Source organism: Neomonachus schauinslandi, chromosome 15, assembly GCF_002201575.2.
Source record: "Neomonachus schauinslandi chromosome 15, ASM220157v2, whole genome shotgun sequence".
NCBI classification, from domain to species: Eukaryota; Metazoa; Chordata; class Mammalia; order Carnivora; family Phocidae; genus Neomonachus; species Neomonachus schauinslandi.
This window is the reverse complement of record NC_058417.1, coordinates 2,151,134-2,173,810: the sequence shown is the minus strand read 5'-3', so window position 1 is coordinate 2,173,810 and position 22,677 is coordinate 2,151,134. Positions and strand designations below refer to the sequence as shown.

The window sequence follows — 22,677 nt, the reverse complement described above, 5'->3', positions numbered from 1 at the left end:
TTTTGACAGATGTATACACCCATGAAACCGTCCCAGTCATCAAGCGAATGAACATATCCATCATCCCCCAGTTTCCTTTTACCTCTTTGTAACCCCTCCCTACCGCCCTTCCACCCACACCCTAGGCAACCAGTGCTGTCTGTCATCATAGAGCACTTTGCATTTTCTGGAATTTTATGCAAATGGAAACATACAGAATGTACTCTTTTTTTTTTTAAGATTTATTTATTTATTTTAGAGAGAGCGAGAGAGCACCTGCAAACACAAGCAGGGGGAGGGGCAGAAGGAAAGAGAGAAACCCAAGCAGACACCCCGCCGAAGGTGGAGCCTGACGTGGGACTCAATCCCATGACCCTGAGATCATGATCCAAGCCAAAACCAAGAGTGGGCTGCTCAACCCACTGAGCCACCCAGGCACCCCCAGCATGGGCTCTTTTTGTCTTTTTTCACTTTACGTAACTCATCTATGTTGTTGTGTGTATCAAGCGTTCATTCCTTTTTACTGTTGAAAATTATTGATTTATCAATGGTGATCAGTTTGATTACCCATTCACCTGTTGATGGGCATTTGGATTATTTCCAGTTCTAGGCTATTATGAATAACACTGCTTGGAACATTCATGCACAAGTCTTTGTATGGATGCTGTGCTTTCATTTCTCTTGGAAAATACCTAGGAGTAGACAGCTGGATTATATTACAGATGGGTCTGTAACTTTGTATGAAATTGTTTTCCTAAGTGGTTGTACCATTTTACATTCCCATCAGCAGTGTATGAGACTTGAGTTTCTCCACACCCTTACTAACACTCAGCATGGTCAGCCTTTTAAAATCTGGAATGTGGCACCTGGGTGGCTCAGTTGGTTAAGTGTCTGACTCTTGATTTTGGCTGGGGTCATGATATCGAGCCCCGCATCGGGCTCTGTGCTCAGCTTGGAGCCTGCCTAAGGTTCTTCCTCTCCCTCTCCCTGTAGCCCCCACCACTCATGTGCTCTCTCTCTCTCTCAAAAAATAAAATAAATAAAATAAAAAATAAAGTGAAATCTGGAATGGAGTATATGAGATTTTAATCCAATAAATGAAAATTTATTTGGATTTCTAATATTTGTCAGTTCAATAGATGAAAGATGTATCTTACTGCAGTTTTGTCTGATTATTCATGGCTTAGAAAATCTCTTGAAACACTTGTTAGCACTCTGGCTTTCTTCTCTTGTAAATTCCCTCCTTGTATTCTCTGCTTGTTTTCTCTTGGAGCGTTTTTCTTGTTCACTGGCAAGACATTTTTTTAAAAAATGACATCAGTTCTTTGTCAGATCTGGACATTGCAAATACTTTCTCTCATTCTATCATCTGTCAGCATCTATCACCATTAATTATTCCTTGGTGAACTTGATTGAATAGAAATCCTTAATTTTGGTGTAGTCAAAATAATAGATTTTCCTCTTTATGGTTTATGATTTTGAGAAGTTACGTATGTTCTCTTCCATCTCTATACCACAAAACTATTCTTTTGCATTTTATTCCAATAACTCTGTGGTTTTATTCTTCACATTCAGGTTATTTATTTATTTATTTTTAAGTAATCTCTACGCCCCACATGGGGCTTGAACTCACGACCCCAAGATCAAGATCAAAAGTCCCATGCTCTACCGACTGAGCCAGGCAGACGCCCCCATATGTGGGACTTTTTTTTTTTTTTAAGATTTTATTTATTTATTTGACAGAGAGAGACACAGTGAGAGAGGGAACACAAGCAGGGGGAGCGAGAGAGGGAGAAGCAGGCTTCCCGCCGAGCAGGGAGCCTGATGTGGGGCTCGATCCCAGGACCCTGGGATCATGACCTGAGCCGAAGGCAGACATTTAACGACTGAGCCACCCAGGTGCCCCATATATGTGGGACTTTTAAAACCTTCTGGACTGCTTCCTTGTTTGGGGTGTTAGGGATCCAATTTATTTTTCTCTTATTGAGCCGCATTTACCGCAAATTCTGATAAAGTGTCTGTCTCTGAGCTCCTACTCTGTTCCATTGGTGTATCCCCCCCGTTCTTGAATGAATACCACAGTGTTATTGTTGCTGTTTTTCATGGTGCTTTGTAGCAAGTTTAAATTTCTGGAAGCCCAAGACCCCTCTTGTGACTTCCTTTTCAATGTTGATTTACAATTTGTGGGCTTTTATTGCTCGATACAAATTTGAGGGTAAAGTTATCGAGATATTTTTTAAAAATTGGATTTGTGGGGCACTTGGGTGGCTCAGTTGGTTAAGCATCTGGCTCTTGATCTCACTCAGGTCTTGATCTCACGGTCATGAGTTCAAGCCCCGTGTTGGGCTTGATGCTGGGCGTGGAGCCTACTTAAAAAAAAAAAAAAGCTGGATTTGTATTGGTAATATATAAAATTATAGATTATTCTGGAGATAACTGATACCTTTATTTTTTAATTTTTTTTTAAAGATTTATTTATTTATTTGAGAGAGCGAGAATGAGAGAGAGAGAGTACATGAGAGGGGGGAGGGTTAGAGGGAGAAGCAGGCTCCTTGCTGAGCAGGGAGCCCGATGCGGGACTCGATCCAGGGACTCCAGGATCATGACCTGGGCCGAAGGCAGTCGCTCAACCAACTGAGCCACCCAGGCGCCCCATAACTGATACCTTTATAATATCATTCCACTTAAGAGAATGGACTGTGGGGCGCCTGGGTGGCTCAGCTGGTTAAGTGACTGCCTTTGGCTCAGGTCATGGTCCCAGGGTCCTGGGATCGAGCCCCACATCGGGCTCCCCGCTCCGCCGGAAGCCTGCTTCTCCATCTCCCACTCCCACTGCTTGTGTTCCCTCTCTAGCTGTGTCTCTGTCAAATAAATAAAATCTTTGAAAAAAACATAAAATAAATGAGCCTAATACTTCTTCATTAGGTGTAAGCATTTCCTTTCTAATCTTTGTTTGCTAAAGGTTCTTATCATAAGTAGGTGTTGAACCTTATCAAATGCTTTTTAAAATTATCAGTTGAGATAACCATATAATTTTATTTCTTTGGTCAATTAATGTGGTGGATTAAAATGGAGGGATTTTCTTTTCTTTTTTTTAAAGATTCCCCTTATTTATTTTTGCGAGAGAGACAGAGAGAGAGTACAAGCAGGGGGAGGGGCAGAGGGAGAAGCGGACTCCCCGCTGGGCAGGGAGCCCTACGTGGGACTCGATCCCAGGACGCCGAGATCATGACCTGAGCTGAAGGCAGACGCTTAACCGACTGAGCCACCCAGGCGCCCAAAATGGATGGATTTTCTTTTTTTTTTCTTTTAAAGATTTTATTTATTTACTTGACAGAGAGAGACACAGCGAGAGAGGGAACACAAGCAGGGGGAGTGGGAGAGGGAGAAGCAGGCTTCCTGCGGAGCAGAGAGCCCGATATGAGACTCGATCCCAGGACCCTGGGACCATGACCTGAGCCGAAGGCAGTTGCTTAACAACTGAGCCACCCAGGCGCCCTGGATGGATTTTCTAATACTGAAGCACTTGCGTTCCTGGGAGAACCTGTCCTTGTTTGTGATGACACTTTATTATTATTTTTTTAAGTTTTGTTTATTTAAGTAATCTCTACACCCAATATGGGACTCGAACTCACAACCCTGAGATCAAGAGTCACATGCTCTATTGACTAAGCCAGCCAGGCACCCCAGTGTTTCTCTTATATTATCCTTAATTGACTGCAGAGGCAAGATTACCCTAGCCTTATAACGTGAGCTGCTCACCTTTTCACTCCTTCTCCAGATCTGTATCTCAAACATGCCCTCCGGGCTGAACCATAGCCGATCATCTGGCCCACCTTCTTCTTTCCTAAATGTCAAAATATTATCGCTCTTATTTTGCAGATGAGACAGATTGAGACCCAAGAGTAAATTCCTGAATGAGATGGAGTTGAAACCTGCAATATTTTATCTGCCTTGGGTCTACAACCTCTAGGTCTGATCAGTAAAATAATAATCAGCGACCAGTATAATAATTAGTTCTTGAGTAACAATGGATACTATTAAAATAATATCGCAAGTTTCCAAAGTTCACTTATTTATCAGTTTTTCAGAGCTAGAACACATTTTCCCATAGAAACTAACAAGTAGGTTGGTTTCCCATGCCAGATTGCTTCCCTTGTCCCTTTACCCCTCACCCCCATGCTGTGGTGTATATCCCCTCAACTAACCCAGTCTTCCAGCCAGACCTAGTCTTTCAAACTCTTCTTCTACGCCAAGGCACTTCTCTGAAGGCTCCTTTCCTAGACCTTACTGAAACCCGGCTGTCTTGGAGGACACACTTCCCCAGGAGGTCTCTTAATACAGGCTGATTTTTGGTCTTATTTCACATGCTTCAGGGTCCGGAGCGGGGGGTATTGCACTACCCCCCCCCCCCGCCCCGCCCAGTCTAGACCATGATTCTTCCTTCCTCCTTCAAAATCCTCTGCTCCTTTGAAGTTCATGTCTGGAAGTGCATCACCCACCACCTCTAATTGTTGCTAGGGTCTTGCTGCTTGGCCTCTCACCCGCATTCACTGATAACTTTACCACCTGGCGGTCACTGTTGTCGACTTCAACATCTGTCAGGCTCCACCTGGCCGTGTCCTCTCAACCCTCACTGTCATCTCTGGTGATCTTTCTCTTCAGCCCATCCTCAGGTCCCTACGCTAGGCTTTGTCATCTCCAAAAACAGCCTCCTCCAACTGACTGAACTCAAGCCTCCTATGTCTGACAGTCACCTGCCAGCCTGCCAGCTCATTGTCTCATGTATCCTGCTCCCTTCGCTTCATGGAGACCTCTAAACTGTAGACCCTCTCCATTTCTCACTACCCACCAACCACCGCACCCCCCCTTTTTTTTAAAGATTTAATTCAGTTATTTGACAGAGATTGAGAGAGAGAGAGCAGAAGCACGGGGAGAGGCAGAGGGAGAGGGAGAAGCAGGCTCCCCGCTGAACAGGGAGCCCGATGCAGGACTCTATCCCAGGACCCCAGGATCATGACCTGAGCCAGAGACAGATGTTCAACTAACTGAGCCCCCCAGGCACCCCTCCACCAACCCTTCTCTTTTTTTAAAAATATTTTATTTATTTATTTGACAGACACAGCGAGAGAGGGAACACAAGCAGGGGGAATGGGAAGGGAGAAGCAGGCTTCCCACGGAGCAGGGAGCCCGATGTGGGGCTCGATCCCAGGACCCTGGGACCATGACCTGAGCCAAAGGCAGATGTTTGGGGCGCCTGGGTGGCTCAGTTGTTAAGCATCTGCCTTTGGCTCAGGTCATGATCCCAGGGTCCTGGGATCGAGCCCCGCATTGTGCTCCCTGCTCGGCAGGAGGCCTGCTTCTCCCTCTCCTGCTCCCCCTGCTTGTGTTCCCTCTCTCGCTGTGTCTCTCTCTGTCAAATAAATGGATAAAATCTTAAAAAAAAAAAAAAAGAGTGCAATGTTCTCATCTGTCCTGTTACAGCTGTCTCAAGCGTCGAGCATGGGGCCTGGTATGTTACCTAGGCACGCAGGAAATATCTGTTGAACAAGTGAATGAAAATATTTTTATTTGTAGTTTCTTCACGGGTTCATCAAATATTTATTGGCGATAAACCAGGACGCATCTACAGTGGGAGCCTGACATTGAATAAATAATCACGCAGAGTAAATAGTTTGAAACTCTGATAAGAACTTTGCAAGTTAAAGCTCAAGTAGCGGTGAGTGAGCATTCAGCCGGTGATATGACTCAGTGTAGGGCGGGGTGGTCAGGCCAGGCTTCCCAGGAGAGGTGATATTTGAGCTGGTCACCGAGGGACCAGTGGGTTAGCCGGGTAGAGGATGGCGGGTGGGGGTGCATGGAGGACAGCATCCAGGCGTAGGGAACAGAGTGTGTGAAGGGCATCTGGTGGAGCAGAGAGAAGGCCAGTGGGGCTGAGGCACAGTTCGGTAAGTCACCATATGGCATCTATTTGCCAAATCCAGTGGAACAAGAGAAGAGGTGTGACATTGGAAGATTTTAAGGATTTTATTTTATTTTTTTTAAAGATTTTATTTATTTATTTGAGAGAGACAGAGCGAGAGAGCACAAACAGGGGGAGCAGCAGAGGGAGAGGGAGAAGCAGGCTCCCCGCCAAGCAGGGAGCCCGATGCGGGGCTCCATCCCAGGACCCTGGGATCATGACCTGAGCCGAAGGCAGACGCTTAACCGACTGAGCCACCCAGGCGCCCCTGGAAGATTTTAAGTTTAAACAGAAAGTAACAAGACCTAAGCTTGAAACAAACAAACAAAAGTTGACTTCCGGAGAACAGATTTTAAAAGGGACAAGCAGGGAAGCAGGGATGTGGGTTTGGAGGCAGGTGTGTGCAGGCAGAGGAGGTGCTGGTGGGTCGGCCTGAGTAGTGGCAATGAGCTTGGAGACAAGCTGGATAGACTGCAGTAATGAGAAACATAAAAATTTGGAGCTGGAAAGCACCTTAAAACAACAAAAAAACCCCAACTCACCATTAATAAAAAAAATAGAAAAATAAAAACAAATAACAGATAATCCTTTAAAGTCTCATTAAAAGAGCAGGGTAATTAGCTTAGTACCAGGGCCCTTTAATATTTTTGCTGCATAAAAGGAGAGGCTTACAGAGAAACGGTTGAGAGGGGGAAGAAAAATGAGAAATGGGAGAGAGTTGGGGGGGAAAGGAGAGAGAAATGGAGAGGAAGATGGGAAGGTGTGAGTCGGAGAGTGTAGGAGAGTTGGGTCGGAAGGACTGTGGGCGAGGGGACACGGATGTGATGCCGCTGGGCTCCCGGGGCAGAGAAGGGGCTGGAAGGTAGACTCAGAGGGAGGGGAGTGCAATGGGATGTGGAAAAGGCAGGAAGGGGAGAAGACACAAGGTGAGGGAGGGATGAGTGAATGGAGACGCTTGGAAGAGATGTGCGCGGGGAGTCCCCGGCAACAGTCTGGGCAGAGTGAGAGCAGAAGCCCAAGGGCCACGTGGGAGTCTGAGGGCTGAACCCAAGGCCACCCAGGAGGGGACGTTAGGGAGGACAGCACACAGAGTCAGGTCCAGGTTCAGGAAGGAAAGGGAAATGTGTGCAAGGCTGGAGGGACGGGGTAGTGAGAAAGTGGAGGACAGGTCTGGAAAGATTCCAGGGGAGGGGAATGACGGGTGTGGCCAAGAATCTGACCGAGGCCTTACCCTGCTCCCCACCCTCTGCTGACTTCTGGCCTCAGTGTTTTCGTCCCTTTGCTAGGAAGGAGGCTTGAGGCAGGGCGGGGGGATAGTGATGGCGGGGAGGTGGGGCACCAAGGGCCCAGGCATTAGGTTATGGCAGGGAGAGGGACTGGAATGGAGAGCCAAGAAGGTGGGGGTGTTGGGGCACGATGCCTGGAAGCCGGCTCTCAGTTGGAGGGCAGTATGGGAGTGGGAAGCGACAGCGGCCGCAGGGCCGTGGTTCTGGGAATGGAGACTCCAAGGAGGCTGCTAAGTGCGGGAGTTCTGAGGGATCGGAGCTAGGGTTCCTGAAGCTGGGGACGGTTAGGATAGTCAACTGCGGGGGGGGGGGCGGGGAACACGGGCAGGGGGGGGGGGGGCGAGTGGGGGGGGGGACAAAGCGCGCGGGGAGTAGAACCCGAGAGTCCCGGGGGGGGGGGGGGTGGGGAGGCGGAGACAAGGGGCCCGGGGCGTCCCCCGAGCCCTGGTTCCGCAGTATCCCAGGCGCACCTGCTGGGGAGAGGTGAGGGGGCACCCTGTGCCTGAGGGAAGTCCAGTCTAGAGGGGCCGACTCTGAGCTTGGAACTCCGGAGAAGCCTCCACCTCCTCCCCACCTGCAGTCCCAGCCGGGCAGGAGAAGGGGTGTGACCCTGACGCTCAGGTTTCTTCCTCTTCACCTGGGCCAGGACTTCCGGCTCAGGTGAGTGTCCCTTCGGTGACGTCAGGTCACTCTCGGCCGCCCCTCGGGTCCGGCCCGCCCCGCGCTCCCGGGGCCCGCGGGGGCGCGCCCCTGACGCCCTACAAATACTCAGGTGCGCCGCACCTGTCTGCCCGCATCTGCCCGCTCACGGCTGAGCAACGTCTCTCGCTCGGCAGCCTCCCGCCGACAGCCCAGGGTACTCTGGGGACCCCCAGCCCCCAGGACCGCGAGCGTATACTGCCCCTCCGCCTTTTGTTTGGCTAGGGTCGCCGGGAGCGCCGGAGGGGACCGCCTTGTCTTCGCCGATCGCTTCTTCGACCACCAGTCCTCGGGCGGAGCCTGTTCCTTGAGCTGTGAAGACCCTCGACCCGCCGGACGGATCGATTTGTGTTTTCTTCGGGTGACAAAAACATTTGGAATCACCTGACCCAAAAACTTCTCTTTGGGTGACTTTAAGACTCCACTGCAAGTTGTTTTTTTGAGGCGCTGACCTCCCCAAGCTTTACTTTACCGCAGGGTCGCCCGCCCGGCGTCCCCAGTCTTTTCCGAGGGCAGACATGGCCAATTCGGGCCTGCAGCTGCTGGGCTTCGCCATGGCCCTGCTGGGCTGGGTGGCCCTGGTGGCGTGCACCGCCATCCCGCAGTGGCAGACGAGCTCGTACGCGGGCGACAACATCATCACGGCCCAGGCCATGTACAAGGGGCTCTGGATGGACTGCATCATGCAGAGCACGGGCCTGATGAGCTGCAAGTCGTACGACTCGGTGCTCGCGCTGTCGGGTAAGGCCGCGGGGTCGACGGGGCGGACGCGCCCGGGCTGAGGGCGGGGAGCGGGGCAGGGCGCCGGGCCCCACCGCCCGACGCCCGGGGTTGCCGGGGAGCAGGCGGGGCGGAGGAAGCCGAAGCGGCCGGGCAGGGGCACGGGGAGGGCCGAGGGCCCGGGTTCCAGCGGCTGCACGTCGGCCCGCGCCCCAGCCGGCTGGGCTCCCTTCCCCCCCACCGCCGCGCCCGGCGGCCCAACCCCCCCCCAGCGCTCTCCTCCCCCCGCCAGCGCGCGCAGGTGGCGGCCTCCGTCTCCCGCCCTTTCTCCCGGACAAAAGGCGGCGCGGGACCGAGGGCGCGGGGTCCGCCGAGGAGCCATGCGCTCCGTCAGACGTGGGCCACCACCTGCGGCCTGTAATCTTTTTTTTCTTTTCTTGAAGATTTTATTTATTTATTTATTTGAGAGAGAAAATGAGAGACAGCACATGAGAGGGGGGAGGGTCAGAGGGAGAAGCAGGCTCCCCGCCGAGCAGGGAGCCCGATGCGGGACTCGACCCACAGACTCCAGGATCATGACCTGAGCGGAAGGCAGTCGCTTAGCCAACTGAGCCACCCAGGCGCCCCTGCGGCCTGTAATCTTATCGGCTGATTAGCCGAAGCCACAAACCCGGTGGCCACGATAGCGGGGTCAGCGCTGGGCCGTGGGCCGGGCCGTGCGGCCCAGCGCGGGGACTGCGGCCGCCTCCTCCGCTCCCCGCCGCGGCCCCCTTACCCTCCTCCCGGGGCAGTTTCATCGAAACCCTTGCGCCCCGGGCGGGTCCCAGGGCCGAGAGAGGGCGGGGCGGGAAGGCCGCGGAGCCGGGAGGGGCGGGATCCACCCGCTGCGGCCGGGACTTGGGCGCCCAAGGGGCCCCAGGCCAGCGGCCGACGGCGACTCGAAGGCCGGAGCCGTCCGCACGTCCAGCAACGAGGGCGTCCTGCCCCCTTTCCCGCAGCGGCCCTGCAGGCCACCCGAGCCCTGATGGTGGTATCCCTGGTGCTGGGCTTCCTGGCCATGTTCGTGGCCACCACGGGCATGAAGTGCACAAACTGTGGGGGCGACGACAAAGTGAAGAAGGCCCGGATAGCCATGACCGGAGGCTTCATTTTCATCGTGTCAGGTGAGCTCTCCCCCTGCATCTGGGAGTGAAGGTGTGCAAGGTGCTGGTTTGGGGGTCTCCTAATACATCTTAACCATCCTGTCTCCAGGTCTTGCTGCCTTGGTAGCTTGTTCCTGGTACGGCCACCAGATTGTCACAGACTTTTATAGCGCATTGGTCCCCATGAATCTTAAGTAAGTATGGGAGCCCTGCCTCCTAAGGGGACGCCAGGTCTGGATTCCTGGTGTCAGGAACGGCACGGTTTCTGACCCCAACCCTCTCTCCCCATAGGTACGAGTTTGGTCCTGCCATCTTCGTTGGCTGGGCAGGGTCTGCTCTGGTCATCCTGGGAGGTGCCCTGCTCTCTTGCTCCTGTCCTGGGAGTGAGGGCAAAACCGGGTACCGTGCACCCCGCTCCTACCCTAAGCCCAACTCTGCCAAGGAGTACGTGTGAGCTGGGACCCCCTTGCCCCAGCCTGGCAGCCTCTGGTGTGGTCAGGTACCCGAAATGACCTGGGGCAGATCTCAGCCGGTGGGCGGGCTGTGGGGCAGAAGCCTCCTCACCCCAGCCAGGTGTACCATGTACAGTTCCCCCGGGGTGGGGGTGGGGGGAGGGGAGGAGGGGTGAGGGAGACAAAAGAGGGGGATTGGGTGTGCTTTTTGTACAGTAATAAAAAAGTATGTTTTGGAAAGTAGGCTTCTTTTTTTCCCCTTCAGGGCCTCTGCTTTCTTCCAACCCAAATCCTTGCAGGGAACCTGGAACCTTTAAATGCACCTGCTTCGGCCTGAAACAGAGCATGTATTGAGCACCAATGGTGTGCAAGGCTCTCCCTGTGCCACCATTCCTTGTCATTCAGGCCCCAACTCTGACCACTGACTCTAACAGACTCAAGTGCCTGGTTTCCCTACCTCTTCCCATTCTTCAGTCCCTTCTGCTGCCAACTCTTGCTTAGCTACCCCAGTTCCTTTCTGTAGAAAAATAAAGACTTTATTAGGCACCTTCCCCTAATGCCCCTTTCCCACATTCTGTCCAGATGGGAAGCTACTCTGACTCACAGGTCTCGGGGCAGGGCCTCTGCAGACCCGAGAACAAAGGTGGGCGCAGGGACAGGGCAAGGCCAATGCAAACAATAGGAGGATGGTTATGGGTCCAAGGTCTTTCTCCTCCCTTCCAATTCCAGGCCAGTCAAACATCCAGGTCATCATCTGGGTCGTCTTGGTCCAGGTCATCATATGCATCTGGCTCATAGAAGATGTGGCTGGTGGCCTGGCCAGGCCCAGGACGCAGTAGAGCCTGCTGTCTGAGAAGGGAGAAGGGGAGAGTTGGTGCTGGGGGGCGGGGAGGGGAGGAATCACGTCTGCTGCATACTCTCTTTCTTCTTGGTCCGAGTCTCTTTCTCTGACCTCCCTGTTTAGTTGGTATGGAAGCACCACTTGGTACTGGAATAGAAACGCTTAGAACTGCTCTCCTAATGACACCTCACGTTCTTAGCAGCTTGAGGGCAAGGATCCTGCCACAGTCTTGCTTCACCCACCCACACACTGGGCAGAGAACAACAGGCATATACTGAAGCCGTTGTTAACCTGCCCGCCACACCCATCTAGCTTCCTGGCCTCCCAGCACTGTTGCCTAGAGATTGGTAGGGCCACTTCCCCAGGGTATGGGCTGGCTCAGCCCGGACCCAGATTGCTCTGTGACCCAAGGCTCTACTGGAGAGAAAAGAGACATAAAGAACCTTTTGCCTTGTTGGGAGAATGAGTGGATAGAGAACCACTCCCCAGACTTGTCTTTGGAGGCGGACTTCAGCCCCTATAAAGTCTGGGAGGTTAACCAATAACCTGCTATCACTCCCATCCCAGGCCCAGACGTTCTCTACTCAAGAACCCAGGCACCTCACCCCCAACCTTACTTTTCAGAGCTGAACTGGAAGGGCAGTGTCAGGCTGTCTTTGGCTTCTCTCTCTTTCTTGGACAGGTGAAGGTTAAAGGTCACATGAGCTGTGGGGTCCACCTGAAGGTACAAAGGATGCTGCCCCTTTGCCTCATGGCTGGAATCCCCGACCCCACCCTCCATTCCCTTGTTCTGGCGCCGGCACCCTTAGATACCGGGGCGGTGTGAGGATCTGGGTGGGGCTGGGACTCTAGCAGGGGTCCCCCCTGGAGATCCAGGCTGAAGTCGGGCAGGATGGAGAACCACTGAGTCTGCGGAGAAGAAAGTAAGAACAGAAAGGTGTTTTCCATCTTACGGAGCAAACCAGGGAGAACTCGGACCGAACCGCCCTGGCCCCCGGGGCAACTACGGAATGGGCCGCCTGCAGCTCCTGCTCCTCCTTCCTCAGCTCTTCCTCAAACGTCTCCATCAGGACCCGTTCCTTCTCCCCCAGGAACCGCTCCCAGGCTTTTGTCCTTTGCCATTTCTTGGAAGATGACACCTCCTCCCACTTACTCACGGGATCCGAGTCAGGCAATCTTGAGTTCAAATCCTGGCTCTACCACTCACTCTCTGGAACCCTGGGTAACCTTCCCCAAGCCGCTCAATGGGGATAACGAAACCATCCACCTCACGGGGTAGCCGGGAAGATTCAGTGAGGGAAATGACGACACACGGGGAAGCGTGCCCTCACATCAGCTCTCTTACTCCCCTTCTTACTTGCGCTCGACCTCCCACGCTTCCCTGGGGGTTCTCCTGACCTGAAGGGCTGGGCGCTGTCGGGGCCTCCGAGAGAGGATGTGGGCCGAAGCTTGGCCCATTGCCCCGCTCAGGGTCACTTCGGTCTGGGCCAGGCTGCTCAGGGCTCCCAGGGGGCCTGGGCCATGGAGCTCTTCATGCAGCAGGCCTAGCACTCGCACAGGCTCGGCCAGGCAGCTGCCACCTGGAGGGACAAGGAGGGTGGGGCACACTCAGGATGGAGGCCTGGGCTCGAAGAGCAGAGGAGGAGCACTTGGGGTGAGGCCACATTCCATCACGGCTCTGCTGGTCCTGACAGCTCTGGAGCCTGCTTCGGCCCTCACCTCGTTACTGTGAATCTGAACACGGTCCACTTGGACTTCAGTCCTCAGGAGCTCCTTCCTCACTGCCCAACGGATGGAATCAACCCCTTCCTCATCTGCTCTCTGCCTAGTTTCCAGCTTCGTCTCTTACACGCTGAACTCCTTGCAGGTTTGGGACCTTTACACTGTGATCCCACTCAATGCCTTTGGTTCCCTCAACTTTCCCTCTCCCTTTCTGGGCGTACTGACAAGGCGTTAGGCACTGCACCAAATCCTTTCACATTTCAGTCCTTACGAAGGCCAGCATTTTTAGGCCGAACCACATGAAATTGCTGTTACTTGACACGTATGTGTATGTGACCTACCAAAACAAGATTCCAAATGGTTCATCCTACCGTTATCCATTCACCCCACTCCCCCCTTCCTGCTTGTATAGAGTAAACTGAAATACTGAGAGATCAAACACCTGAACACAAAGCTGGGTGTCTGATTCCAGAGTCCACTGTGGCACGCACAGCATACTTCAGGGCTAGTCCCAGGGCCCCTGGTCTGCCCAAATGTGCCTAGCAAACTCCGCTTAAGGCGCTCTGTGCCTGTTCCTTTATTACTACTACTGTTATCAGACTACCTTGTAATTGCTTATTTATCTGTGTCCTTTACAGGACTTTGAACAAAAATCTGACTAGAATTAGTCTTTACCTTCCCATCATCTAGAATTGTGCCTGACACATTGCGCAATTCTTATCCGTTGAGTGCACGAATGAAACCAACGAATAAGAAGGAACTTGGAAAAGAAACAATAAAGTGACTGATAGATGACATCATGGAAAAGTCAAGAACGAGAATAAACGTTAAAGATATGGAATAAGGCACAACTGGAGATCTCTAGTATGTTTTTTCTTAGGCTGGAAAGGGGCTTGTTCCTTGGCAGGGGAAAGCGTATGAGAAGAACAAAGGGAAGTGTCACCAGGGCGGGAGTGTTGATGGCTCAAGGCACAGAGCGCCTGGCAGAGGGCAGTACAGGGAAGGTGCAGCAGCAGCCAGCTCAGTGAATCGAGAGCGATGGTGAAAGGACCAGGATCTGTCCTCCTGCACATGGCTTGCAAGGCTCCCAGGGGTCCCCCTGGAAGGGCTTCCCCAGTCTGTGACCAGCTGAGAGGATCTCTGAAGAGGTCATGGTAAATCAGCCTGCAAACAGAAAACGGGAGACAACTTAACAGTGCCCCCTCTCCTCAATCTTGAACTTCACCCTGTGATCTCTGGGGCTCTATTCTTCTGATTTAATATGCTAAACATTAGTGAAAGGTAATACTGAGAGATGGAATATAGTGATTGAAAACACAGACTTTGGTGTCAGAAAGCCCTGAGCTCCAAGCTTGGCTTTACTACTTACCCAAGGTCACCTAACTGGTAAATTACTTAATCTAAAACTCAGTTTCTTCAATTGTAGCATAGGAATACCAACTGCTTGATCTTTAAAACAACTACACATCTATCTGCTCAGCCCTAACTCTGTATCAGAGCTTGCGATAGGGTATGTTAAGATGGCATTTATAAGAGAAACAAAACAGGGCGCCTGGGTGGCTCAGTTGGTTAAGCGATTGCCTTCGGCTCAGGTCATGATCTTGGAGTCCTGGGATCGAGTCCCACATCGGGCTCCCTGCTCCGCAGGGAGCCTGCTTCTCCCTCTGACCCTCCCCCCTCTCATGTGCTCTCTCTCTCTCATTTTCTCTCTCAAATAAATAAATAAAATCTTAAAAAAAAAAGAGAGAAACAAAAGATAGAAAAGGAGGTATCGGGAACAACTGAATCCTATCCCAGGACTTCTAACCCATGCCAGACTCCCTTGCCTGTACTATTTTAACAGCAGTTAGTGCCACGTGACTTGATTCTCGGATTCTTGATCTTCTCTAAGCTGTTCTACCAGCAGGAACCACATGTCATGTCCTCTTCTCCATCCTTCCAGGGAATGACACGCATTAGGCACCACTCGGGAAATATCTGATGCTGCTGCTGCTGCTGCTGCTAACTACACCATCGGCCTTTTATCATGCTCTCTCTCTCAACTTCTACGGTCCGTGCTTGGGATTCTCCAGATACTCACCACTGCTCATCTCTTACGAGTTTTCGCCTCCGGAAAGACCCACATCCGTTCACTGAATATCCGAGTAGCGGCTACCACACACCAGGTTGTGCGCTTGCTGCCGCAGGCCAATTTCCTTAGAGACCCCACATCCAATGCACTCTCTCCCAACTTACCGGCTGTTGATACTGGAGTCAAAACCTTCACGGAACTCGTCCTCGCTCACTTCGCAGCCCAGGATGTGGACCTGCTCCCCACTAAGGCAGAGATGGAGCGTGTCACAGAGTCGGGCCCGGGCTTCCCCCCCCTCCTCCGCCCCGGGGGCCTCGGGGAGAAGCTGGGGGTACTCACCACAGTGCAGCTTTCTTGATAAGCGCCTTCAAGAGACTGCGCCCCTCCCACTCCACGGAGTCTGGGGAGAGTGAGGGACGGAGAAACAGCGTGAGAACGCGGAGGTTTCCGTCCTCGCGAACCCCTGGAGGCCACCCCTAGCGTGGCACACATGGCTCTTCCTCCCCCGTGCCTCTGGCCCTCACCCCGCAGCAGCACCAGGCCGCCCAGAGCCAACACCGACTCCATCTCTAATTCGCGTACGGTCCCTCCTCCGGCGCCCGCTGATGGCGTCACGGCCCGCTGCCCCGCCCCCTCCGAGTGAAAGGGGCGGGGCACCCACGAATCCTCCCACCACTGAGACCCTGTCTAGTCCGGAATGAGAGGTGATTATGTTCAATATCCCAGGGAGGGGCTCACGCGGAGGGGGCCCCTTCCGAGCCCTGGAGCACAGAAACCGGACATTTTTTCCACGACTAGGGCCGGAAGAGCCGTTGGGGCAGTTATCAGTGGGAGGGGGAGGAGGCAGCACGAGCCCGTCCGACGGCCCGAACCCCGGCGGCGAGTGGCGTCACTCCGCCCCGCCCGCAGGCCCCGCCCCGCCGCCACCTTCCGGGCTTGCGCGATACTGCGGCCTTGTTGGGCGCTCACTCGGCTTTCCTTACCCGCCCCCATAGACCGAGGAGGGGGAACTTTAGTCCCGGTGAAGCGAATACACGTCACCACCGGAAACAGTGTCAGAGGGGAAGGGGGGAAGAGAGGAGGGAGCTCTTAGGGCGGTAAAATGGCGCCTGCCAGAGTGGGAAATCCAGCTGCAGAGGCTGCAGCCCCGCTCCCCAGCGGCTAAGGCACCTCCGGCTTCGGGGAGGGGGAGGCCGCTCCGGTCCAGCCGTCCGCGCCCTTCGGCTCCCCCTCCCCCTCCTTCCCCGCTCCCTCGCTCAGCCGGCCCGTTCGCCGCCGCCGCCGCCGCGGCCCTTCGCGCGCCGCGGCCCCCGCCCGCCCTTTCCCTCGGGCAGCCCCCTAGCGCGCCTGCGCAGCGGGCCACCCTCCGCTTCCCCCTTCCCCTCCCCCCTCCCTTTTCCCTCCCTCCCTTCTCCCTGGCCCCCTCCCCCACGGCCCCCTCCCCCAATTCTCCATCCCCTTCCCTCCTGGTCTCGGAGGACCCCGTCCTAGCCCGACCCGTCTCGGCCCTCAACCTCCGCGAAGCCGTCGGTGCCACTCCCCGCCCATGTGGGCCCCCGCGGGCTGCCCACGCCTGTCCCCCAGCTCCCGGTTCCGCTGGGCTTTCCCCTCGCCGGGGGTGGCTTTCTGAGCCGCCCGCTCCGCGTCCCTCTCTGCAGCCTTTCCTGCCACTCGGGGCCCCCGTTCCCCCTCCCGGCGGCGGGGGGCTGCCCCCGGGGGGCTGGCGGAGCTGGGCCGCGGGGGCCCCGGGGCCGGCGGTGCCGGGGTCATCGGGATGATGCGGACGCAGTGTCTGCTGGGCCTGCGCACGTTCGTGGCCTTCGCCGCCAAGCTCTGGAGCTTCTTCATTTACCTTTTGCGGAGGCAGATCCGCACGGTGAGCCGGAGTGGGCGCTGGTGGTGGGAACCCAGGTCAGCGGTGCTCACGGGCTTTTGGGAAGTGTCGGGCCTCTGCTTGGGCTTCGGAACAGAGTCCTGGCGGCGGCTTTTCCCGTTGGAGAATTGGGGCACCCTTAGCTGGGCATGGGGTGGAATGGGGAGGGGGGAGACCCTTGCAGTAGAACCGAGATGGGGGGGCTAGCGGGGACAGGATTTGGCAACTCTTGGGGGCTGGGGTGGTGGGTGGGGCGCCGTTTAAGAAAGCGGGAGTTGTTGTTAAACCTAGAGGAGGGAACACCTGTTTGATAGCACCAGCCCTGCCGACGTGAGCTTGTGGAAGACCCTCCGTGGGTATTGGGTCTCGTAACAAGAAAGAGCCGGGCTTGTGTGTCAAGGGTAGGGGTGGGTGGGAGAGCGTATGTGACAAACAAGGATGGGAACTTGGGAAAAGCCTTGGGTGTGAAGAAGAAACCCCTGCGGTTTGCATTAAGGGGACTCCTCCACAAACGCCCTGGAAACTTATTTCAGAGTGTGGGTGTCTGGATTTATTGAGACCCTGGGACTAAGAAAGATGCTTTCACGTTGGGCTTGAGGGAAGGGTGTCTCTGTGGGAAGATGGGCGCTTGTCGTTGTGGACTTGAACTGGGGGGCACGCTTGACTCTCCAGGAAACCCCAGCACGGTGAGGGACACTGGGCAGTGAAGTGCCCAAGTATCTCCGGGTTCCCTCCCCAGAGCTTTTCTCCAAGGTCAAAGCTCCGTAGGCTGACATCATTTAATGAATGTGCTCTTGTGTTCTCACCACTGGGGAGAGTCCTCTGAAAGGAGTCTGGGGAGAATTCAGTGCGCTGAGGTGCAGAAGTTCTCTGGTCTGTCCTCTTTGACGTCCCTCAATAAAACTTGGAAGAGTAAAAGCAGCCAGGGCCTGCTTCGGCCAGAAAATTTCCAGAGGGCCCTGGGTGGTGGTGGTGGTGGTGGTGGTGTTGACATACTGACTGGGGGGAGTGGGCCTGGCCTCGAATTCGGTGTCTCCTCTACCACTTCCTGATTTAGGGTGAGAATTGTTTCTGGGGGGTCATAGTTGTAGGCAGGGCTAGTTCCCTCAAACACCTTAGCAGCCAAGAAGAATTTGGGGTCAGAGATGCTGAGATGTGTGTGGGGCTGGCTCCTGGGGTTTTCTTTACATGTTAACTCCTGTCCCCTCTGCCTGGCCTTGCTCCGAGCACACCCCATCCCCCGCCAAATTTCTGTTCTGGGTGCAGGGAGTAGTGCTCCAGACCAGATGCTAGTTACTTGCAAAATTGCTCTCCTCTGGGCAGCGCTCACCCCACAGCCTTTTGTCTTCCCTTCCAGTCTGGTTTCTCCCCCAACCCCCCACCCCACCCCCTTTCTGGCAGATGCTGGGAGCATTCCCTACATGCCCAGCATGTGCAACCCGAGATAGCAGGGCAGGACACCCGAGCTGTCGCGGCCCTCATCCCTGCCCAGGGAGAAAAGAAGGGCAGATGCAGGTGCCTTGGCATTAGGGGGAGAGGGGCCCTGTGGTTTGCAAGGGGAGAGCCTGGTTCTGGTGAGGCTGGGGCCTAGGGATGGACTGAAGAGCATCTGTCTGTGCTGAGAAGAAAAGAGCAGAGGAAGGGATCGCCAGGCTTGCATGGGAGAGATCTGGGTGCTAGAAATAGGAGCCTCTAGAGGAGACCTGGAGAAGCTGGAAGGTTGAGGTGGTGACGTCCTTGTCCCTTCCTCACCTCCCTCACGGCCCTTACTTCGCCCTGGCCTTCCCAACACCCTATCAGTCATCCCGGCGGGTGGGGCTTTCCAGTGCTGTGTGTGCCCTGCTCTGGGTACCGGAATAAGGAGGCAGGTCAGAGGGCTGAGGTTCTCTGCCACTTGTGACTTGGCTGGTAGAGACAGAAGCGGACAGGTGGCTGGTTAAAATAGGCCTGGTGGCCGCCAGCCAGAGGAACTTAGCTGACCTGACAACCCCTGGATTCCCTCATCCTCCCTTCCCCTTAGGTACCCAAGGACCTCCTCTCCTGACTCCTCCTCTCAGCCCACAAAGGAATCTGAGGCTCTCAGTTCCCAAAGGGAGGTGATGGGGACTTGTCACAAAGGGTCCTTGGGGTGGACGTGCGGAAGGCCATGCATTTCTTGGTCGTGGCACAGCGAGACAGTATCATGGTCAAGAGGGCAGGTGCTTGGGTCGGACGGCACAGGAACCAACCTGGCGCCACCACCACATCGACCCGGATACTGACTGAGCGGCCTGTGACAGTTCTCGGAAGTACAGCCGTGATCGAGAGACATGCATGCTCTCGCCAAGTTTTCATTTTAACTAGGGGGACAGGCAACCAAATAAGAAAGCTCCTAGCTGTGTCGTCTTACGTGGTCCTGGCTAAATCTTGGGCTCTTCGTTGTTTAGAGATGATGATAGCGTATTATTCTTATATCATTCTTGCTGGGGTTTTGAGGGTTCAGTGAAATATTCTGCATTTACCTCCACGATGCTCGGCATACAGTGTTTCTTGTCAAGATCTCCTTGTCAAGGGTTCTGATCCCCTCTTTTGCTATTTTTAGATAATTCAGTACCAGACTGTTCGATATGATATTCTTCCCTTATCTCCTGTGTCCCGGAATCGGCTAGGTGAGTGTGCTGGCTGGGAAGACTCCTTTAAGGTGAGGCAGGGTTTAAGATGTGGGCTGGAGGTTGATTGGTATTGGTTGTGGTTCAGGTCAGGTGAAGAGGAAGATCCTGGTGCTGGATCTGGATGAGACACTTATCCACTCCCATCACGATGGGGTCCTGAGGCCCACTGTCCGGCCTGGAACGCCTCCTGACTTCATCCTCAAGGTGTGTGGGGGATGGTCATGTCTTAGTCGGCTCCCACCTGGACTTCCTTTCCCAATCCCAGAGCGTCGCATCCCTGTCCCCCATCCTCCGGCACCTGTGGCAGCCTCAAGGAGGGGAGCGGGCAGTGGGAGGGCGGGGGTGTCCTTTCGGCCTGTGCTCTGGTGCTCAGGACAGCCCCCAGCCTTTCCCTGTTGATCTACAGGTGGTAATAGACAAACATCCCGTCCGGTTTTTTGTACATAAGAGGCCCCATGTGGATTTCTTCTTAGAAGTGGTGAGTTCGCAGAAGTTAAGGGGAGCTCTGTGAGGAAGGAATGGTTTCAGGGCTCTGGGAATTTAGACGACTCGGTGGAAGTAGGGGCTGAGGAAGAAATGGGTACGGGCGGTTTTGGAGAGGGGAGGTTGTGGGACAGCCAGAGCATGGATGGCTTTCTGTAGTTTGGGTTCATGTGCTGATGTAATTCCGTTCTTCCACGGGCTGCCTGCTCGTTTGTTCTTGCAGCTCTGAATCTTAAGGGTGTGTGGTGCCTAAGACTCTGAGTTTGGGGGCCTTCAGAGACCTTTGTTGTTGTTGAGAGGCCAGAAGGACTGGGCTGGAGTCCTAGCGAAAGAGAACCGTGTGTCTAGAGGAATGGTCACCTCTTCTAACACCTGCCTCTCCCCCGCTCAATTTCAGGTGAGTCAGTGGTACGACCTGGTGGTGTTCACAGCAAGCATGGAGATTTACGGCTCCGCTGTGGCAGATAAACTGGATAATAGCAGGAGTATTCTCAAGAGGAGATACTACAGACAGGTAAGGGGCTGCCCTGCAGAACGAAGAGGAAGCTTGGGAGGCAGGCCACCAGGGAGGGATCTGAGTTTGAGGCAGCTGCCCTGGAATGGGACCCTCTGGGGGGTGAGGGGAGGCGTATCGCATGACCCCCGTGGTGGGAGTTGGCTGCCCGTAGGCATCGTTGGGACCGGGCTGCGGTCACAGGGACGAGTCTCCTCTTGATGCCCAGCTCGCCCTACCTTCCAGCACTGCACTTTGGAACTGGGCAGCTACATCAAGGACCTCTCTGTGGTCCACAGCGACCTCTCCAGCATCGTGATCCTGGATAACTCCCCAGGGGCTTACAGGAGCCACCCAGGTATGGGAGAAGGTGGCGGGTCTGGCAGGACCAGGAAGTTCTGAGGAGGGATTCTGAAAGCCTGGAGCTGGGATGCCTGGTTTACTGTGGGTCAGGATGCAAGGTGTTTCTCTTCCATGTGAGACATTCTCCTCCCTCCCACGTCCATTTCGTAGATCACATTTCTCCGACTAAATTTGCTTCAGGTGAAGCACAGTGGTAATGACTTTGCCTAGGAGCTTCACGCTAACATGAAGTACGGTGACTAAAAGTTGATTTTATTTTGGAGGATGAATCCAAAAGGTTTTACTTAGGTTGCTGGGTTTGGGTGGGTCGGGGAGAGGAACATATTTTAAAGTAACGATCCCCATCCCCAAATAAAAGAAAAATCAGCCTGTCTGTTGAACTCTCTTTTTTCTCATGCGCATTTATTTTTACCCGCCCTAGACAACGCCATCCCCATCAAATCGTGGTTCAGTGACCCCAGCGACACCGCCCTTCTCAACCTGCTTCCGATGCTGGATGCGCTCAGGTAAGGGAAGTTAGACACTTAGATTTCTGAGGAAAGGAGGTGGGGGATCCCACGAGGGAATAAAAGTGTGTCCTGTTTGACTTATTTCTCTCTTTTCCCTTAAGAACTTAGCATTTGAACCCAGGCCTTCTTACAGTAAAGCTCATCACTTTTAGCCAGTGGGGTTTTGGGCAAACCGGGCCTCTGTTTCATGTCAAAATGGTGATCATTTCTGCCCCACATCTCCAATGAGGCCACCTACGACTAGTGTGAGGATATCAACCCTAAGGACTCTACCAATTCAAGTTCTTTTCGTCCCAGGTTCACCGCTGACGTTCGTTCTGTGCTGAGCCGAAACCTTCACCAACACAGGCTCTGGTGACAGCTGCTCTCCCCCCACCTGAGCCGGGGTGGGGGGGACGGGGGTGAGCCCTCGCGGTGCCATCTGCTGCCCTGTCCAGCGGTGAGGACTGTGTGGGCAGGGTCTGCCCCTCCCGTCCCTCTCTGCCCTGGGAGCCCTGCACTCCCTGTGGAGTCTGGATGGACACGTGGGCCGGACTCTGAAGCAGCCTCACTCGAACGTCGAGTTCGTGCTCCCTGGAAACCCCAGACTGGGACATAAGCAGAGGCCTAGGAGAGCCGAAACTGTCTGGTGGAGAGACAGGACCGGCCAGAATGACACACAGACGTTCGGTAATCCGGGAGGCTCAAAGAAAAGCCAAGCGACCTTTGTTGTGATTTGATTTTTTAAAAACTCTTGTACAAAACTGATCTAATTCTTCACTCCAAGGGCTGGGCTGTGGGTGGGAAAATGGGATTTTTGGGCCACTGGATTTTCCCCAAACTTGTCCCTTCCCTCCCCGCCCCCCACTTATCCCTCTATTTTCCCTTCTTTCTAGATTCCCTTAGACCTGTAACCAGCTTTCTCTCTCTCTCTTTTTTTTTTTCCTTCCTCTCTTTTAAACCATGCATTATAACTTTGGAAACCAAAGCTGCCCTAGGTCCTTCTCTCTGGGTTGGGAAATGAGGGGAGGAGCCTTTGTTCACATCCACCCTGTCCCCTGAGCAGAGGGGAGAGACCGCGGCAGGAGGGGCAGGCGGGCTGAGGGTCCGGGGGAGATGCTGCTGGCTTTGGGGGAAGGAGCAGGGAACCTCGACCTCAGGTGCTTTGGCGGGAAGGGTCTCAGCCACGGGATGGGTGCCCTGCTGGGGAGTGAAAGGACAGCCGTGTGTCCCGAGGGAACCTGAGCGGCAGGGCAGTAGGACACAGCGGTGCGAAGGGAGGAGAAAGCTGGGCCACAAACCGGAGGGGCGGGACTTCGCCGGGGGACCGACGTGGACAGGGCAGGCGGCCGCCGCCGCAGGGCGCCCCAGCCCTCCGGGGCCGCGCCCGCGTCCCCGCCGGCTCCGCGCCCGCGTCCCCGCCGGCTCCGCCTTCCCGCCGGCTCCGCCCCC

The 22,677-nt window shown here is 54.5% G+C and overlaps 3 protein-coding genes across 4 annotated transcripts; 2 read left to right on the top strand and 1 right to left on the bottom strand.

Annotated features, from left to right (window-relative positions):
• Positions 1–8,231: 8,231 nt before the first annotated feature.
• CLDN7 (claudin 7) lies at positions 8,232–10,394 on the top strand. 2 transcript variants are annotated; one of them, XM_021694619.2, is made up of 4 exons: positions 8,232–8,667; positions 9,645–9,809; positions 9,898–9,982; positions 10,080–10,383. In XM_021694619.2, the coding sequence occupies exons 1-4, from the start codon at positions 8,445–8,447 to the stop codon at positions 10,240–10,242; spliced, it is 636 nt and encodes a 211-aa protein (XP_021550294.1). In that variant the 5' UTR covers positions 8,232–8,444; the 3' UTR covers positions 10,243–10,383. The 2 variants fall into 2 exon arrangements, with proteins under 2 accessions (XP_021550294.1, XP_044777433.1); XM_044921498.1 differs by lacking the exon at positions 9,898–9,982 and having other exon boundaries at positions 10,080–10,394.
• Positions 10,395–10,600: 206 nt separating this feature from the next.
• ELP5 (elongator acetyltransferase complex subunit 5) lies at positions 10,601–15,463 on the bottom strand. The gene is made up of 8 exons (XM_021694541.2): positions 15,399–15,463; positions 15,214–15,274; positions 15,039–15,119; positions 13,747–13,967; positions 12,480–12,661; positions 11,895–11,990; positions 11,699–11,799; positions 10,601–11,089 (listed from the first exon to the last, which is right to left on the bottom strand). The coding sequence occupies exons 1-8, from the start codon at positions 15,439–15,441 to the stop codon at positions 10,975–10,977; spliced, it is 900 nt and encodes a 299-aa protein (XP_021550216.2). The 5' UTR covers positions 15,442–15,463; the 3' UTR covers positions 10,601–10,974.
• A 731-nt stretch (positions 15,464–16,194) lies between these two features.
• CTDNEP1 (CTD nuclear envelope phosphatase 1) lies at positions 16,195–22,207 on the top strand. The gene is made up of 8 exons (XM_021694638.1): positions 16,195–16,750; positions 19,329–19,395; positions 19,484–19,602; positions 19,805–19,876; positions 20,279–20,395; positions 20,621–20,732; positions 21,159–21,243; positions 21,544–22,207. The coding sequence occupies exons 1-8, from the start codon at positions 16,649–16,651 to the stop codon at positions 21,602–21,604; spliced, it is 735 nt and encodes a 244-aa protein (XP_021550313.1). The 5' UTR covers positions 16,195–16,648; the 3' UTR covers positions 21,605–22,207.
• Positions 22,208–22,677: the final 470 nt, after the last annotated feature.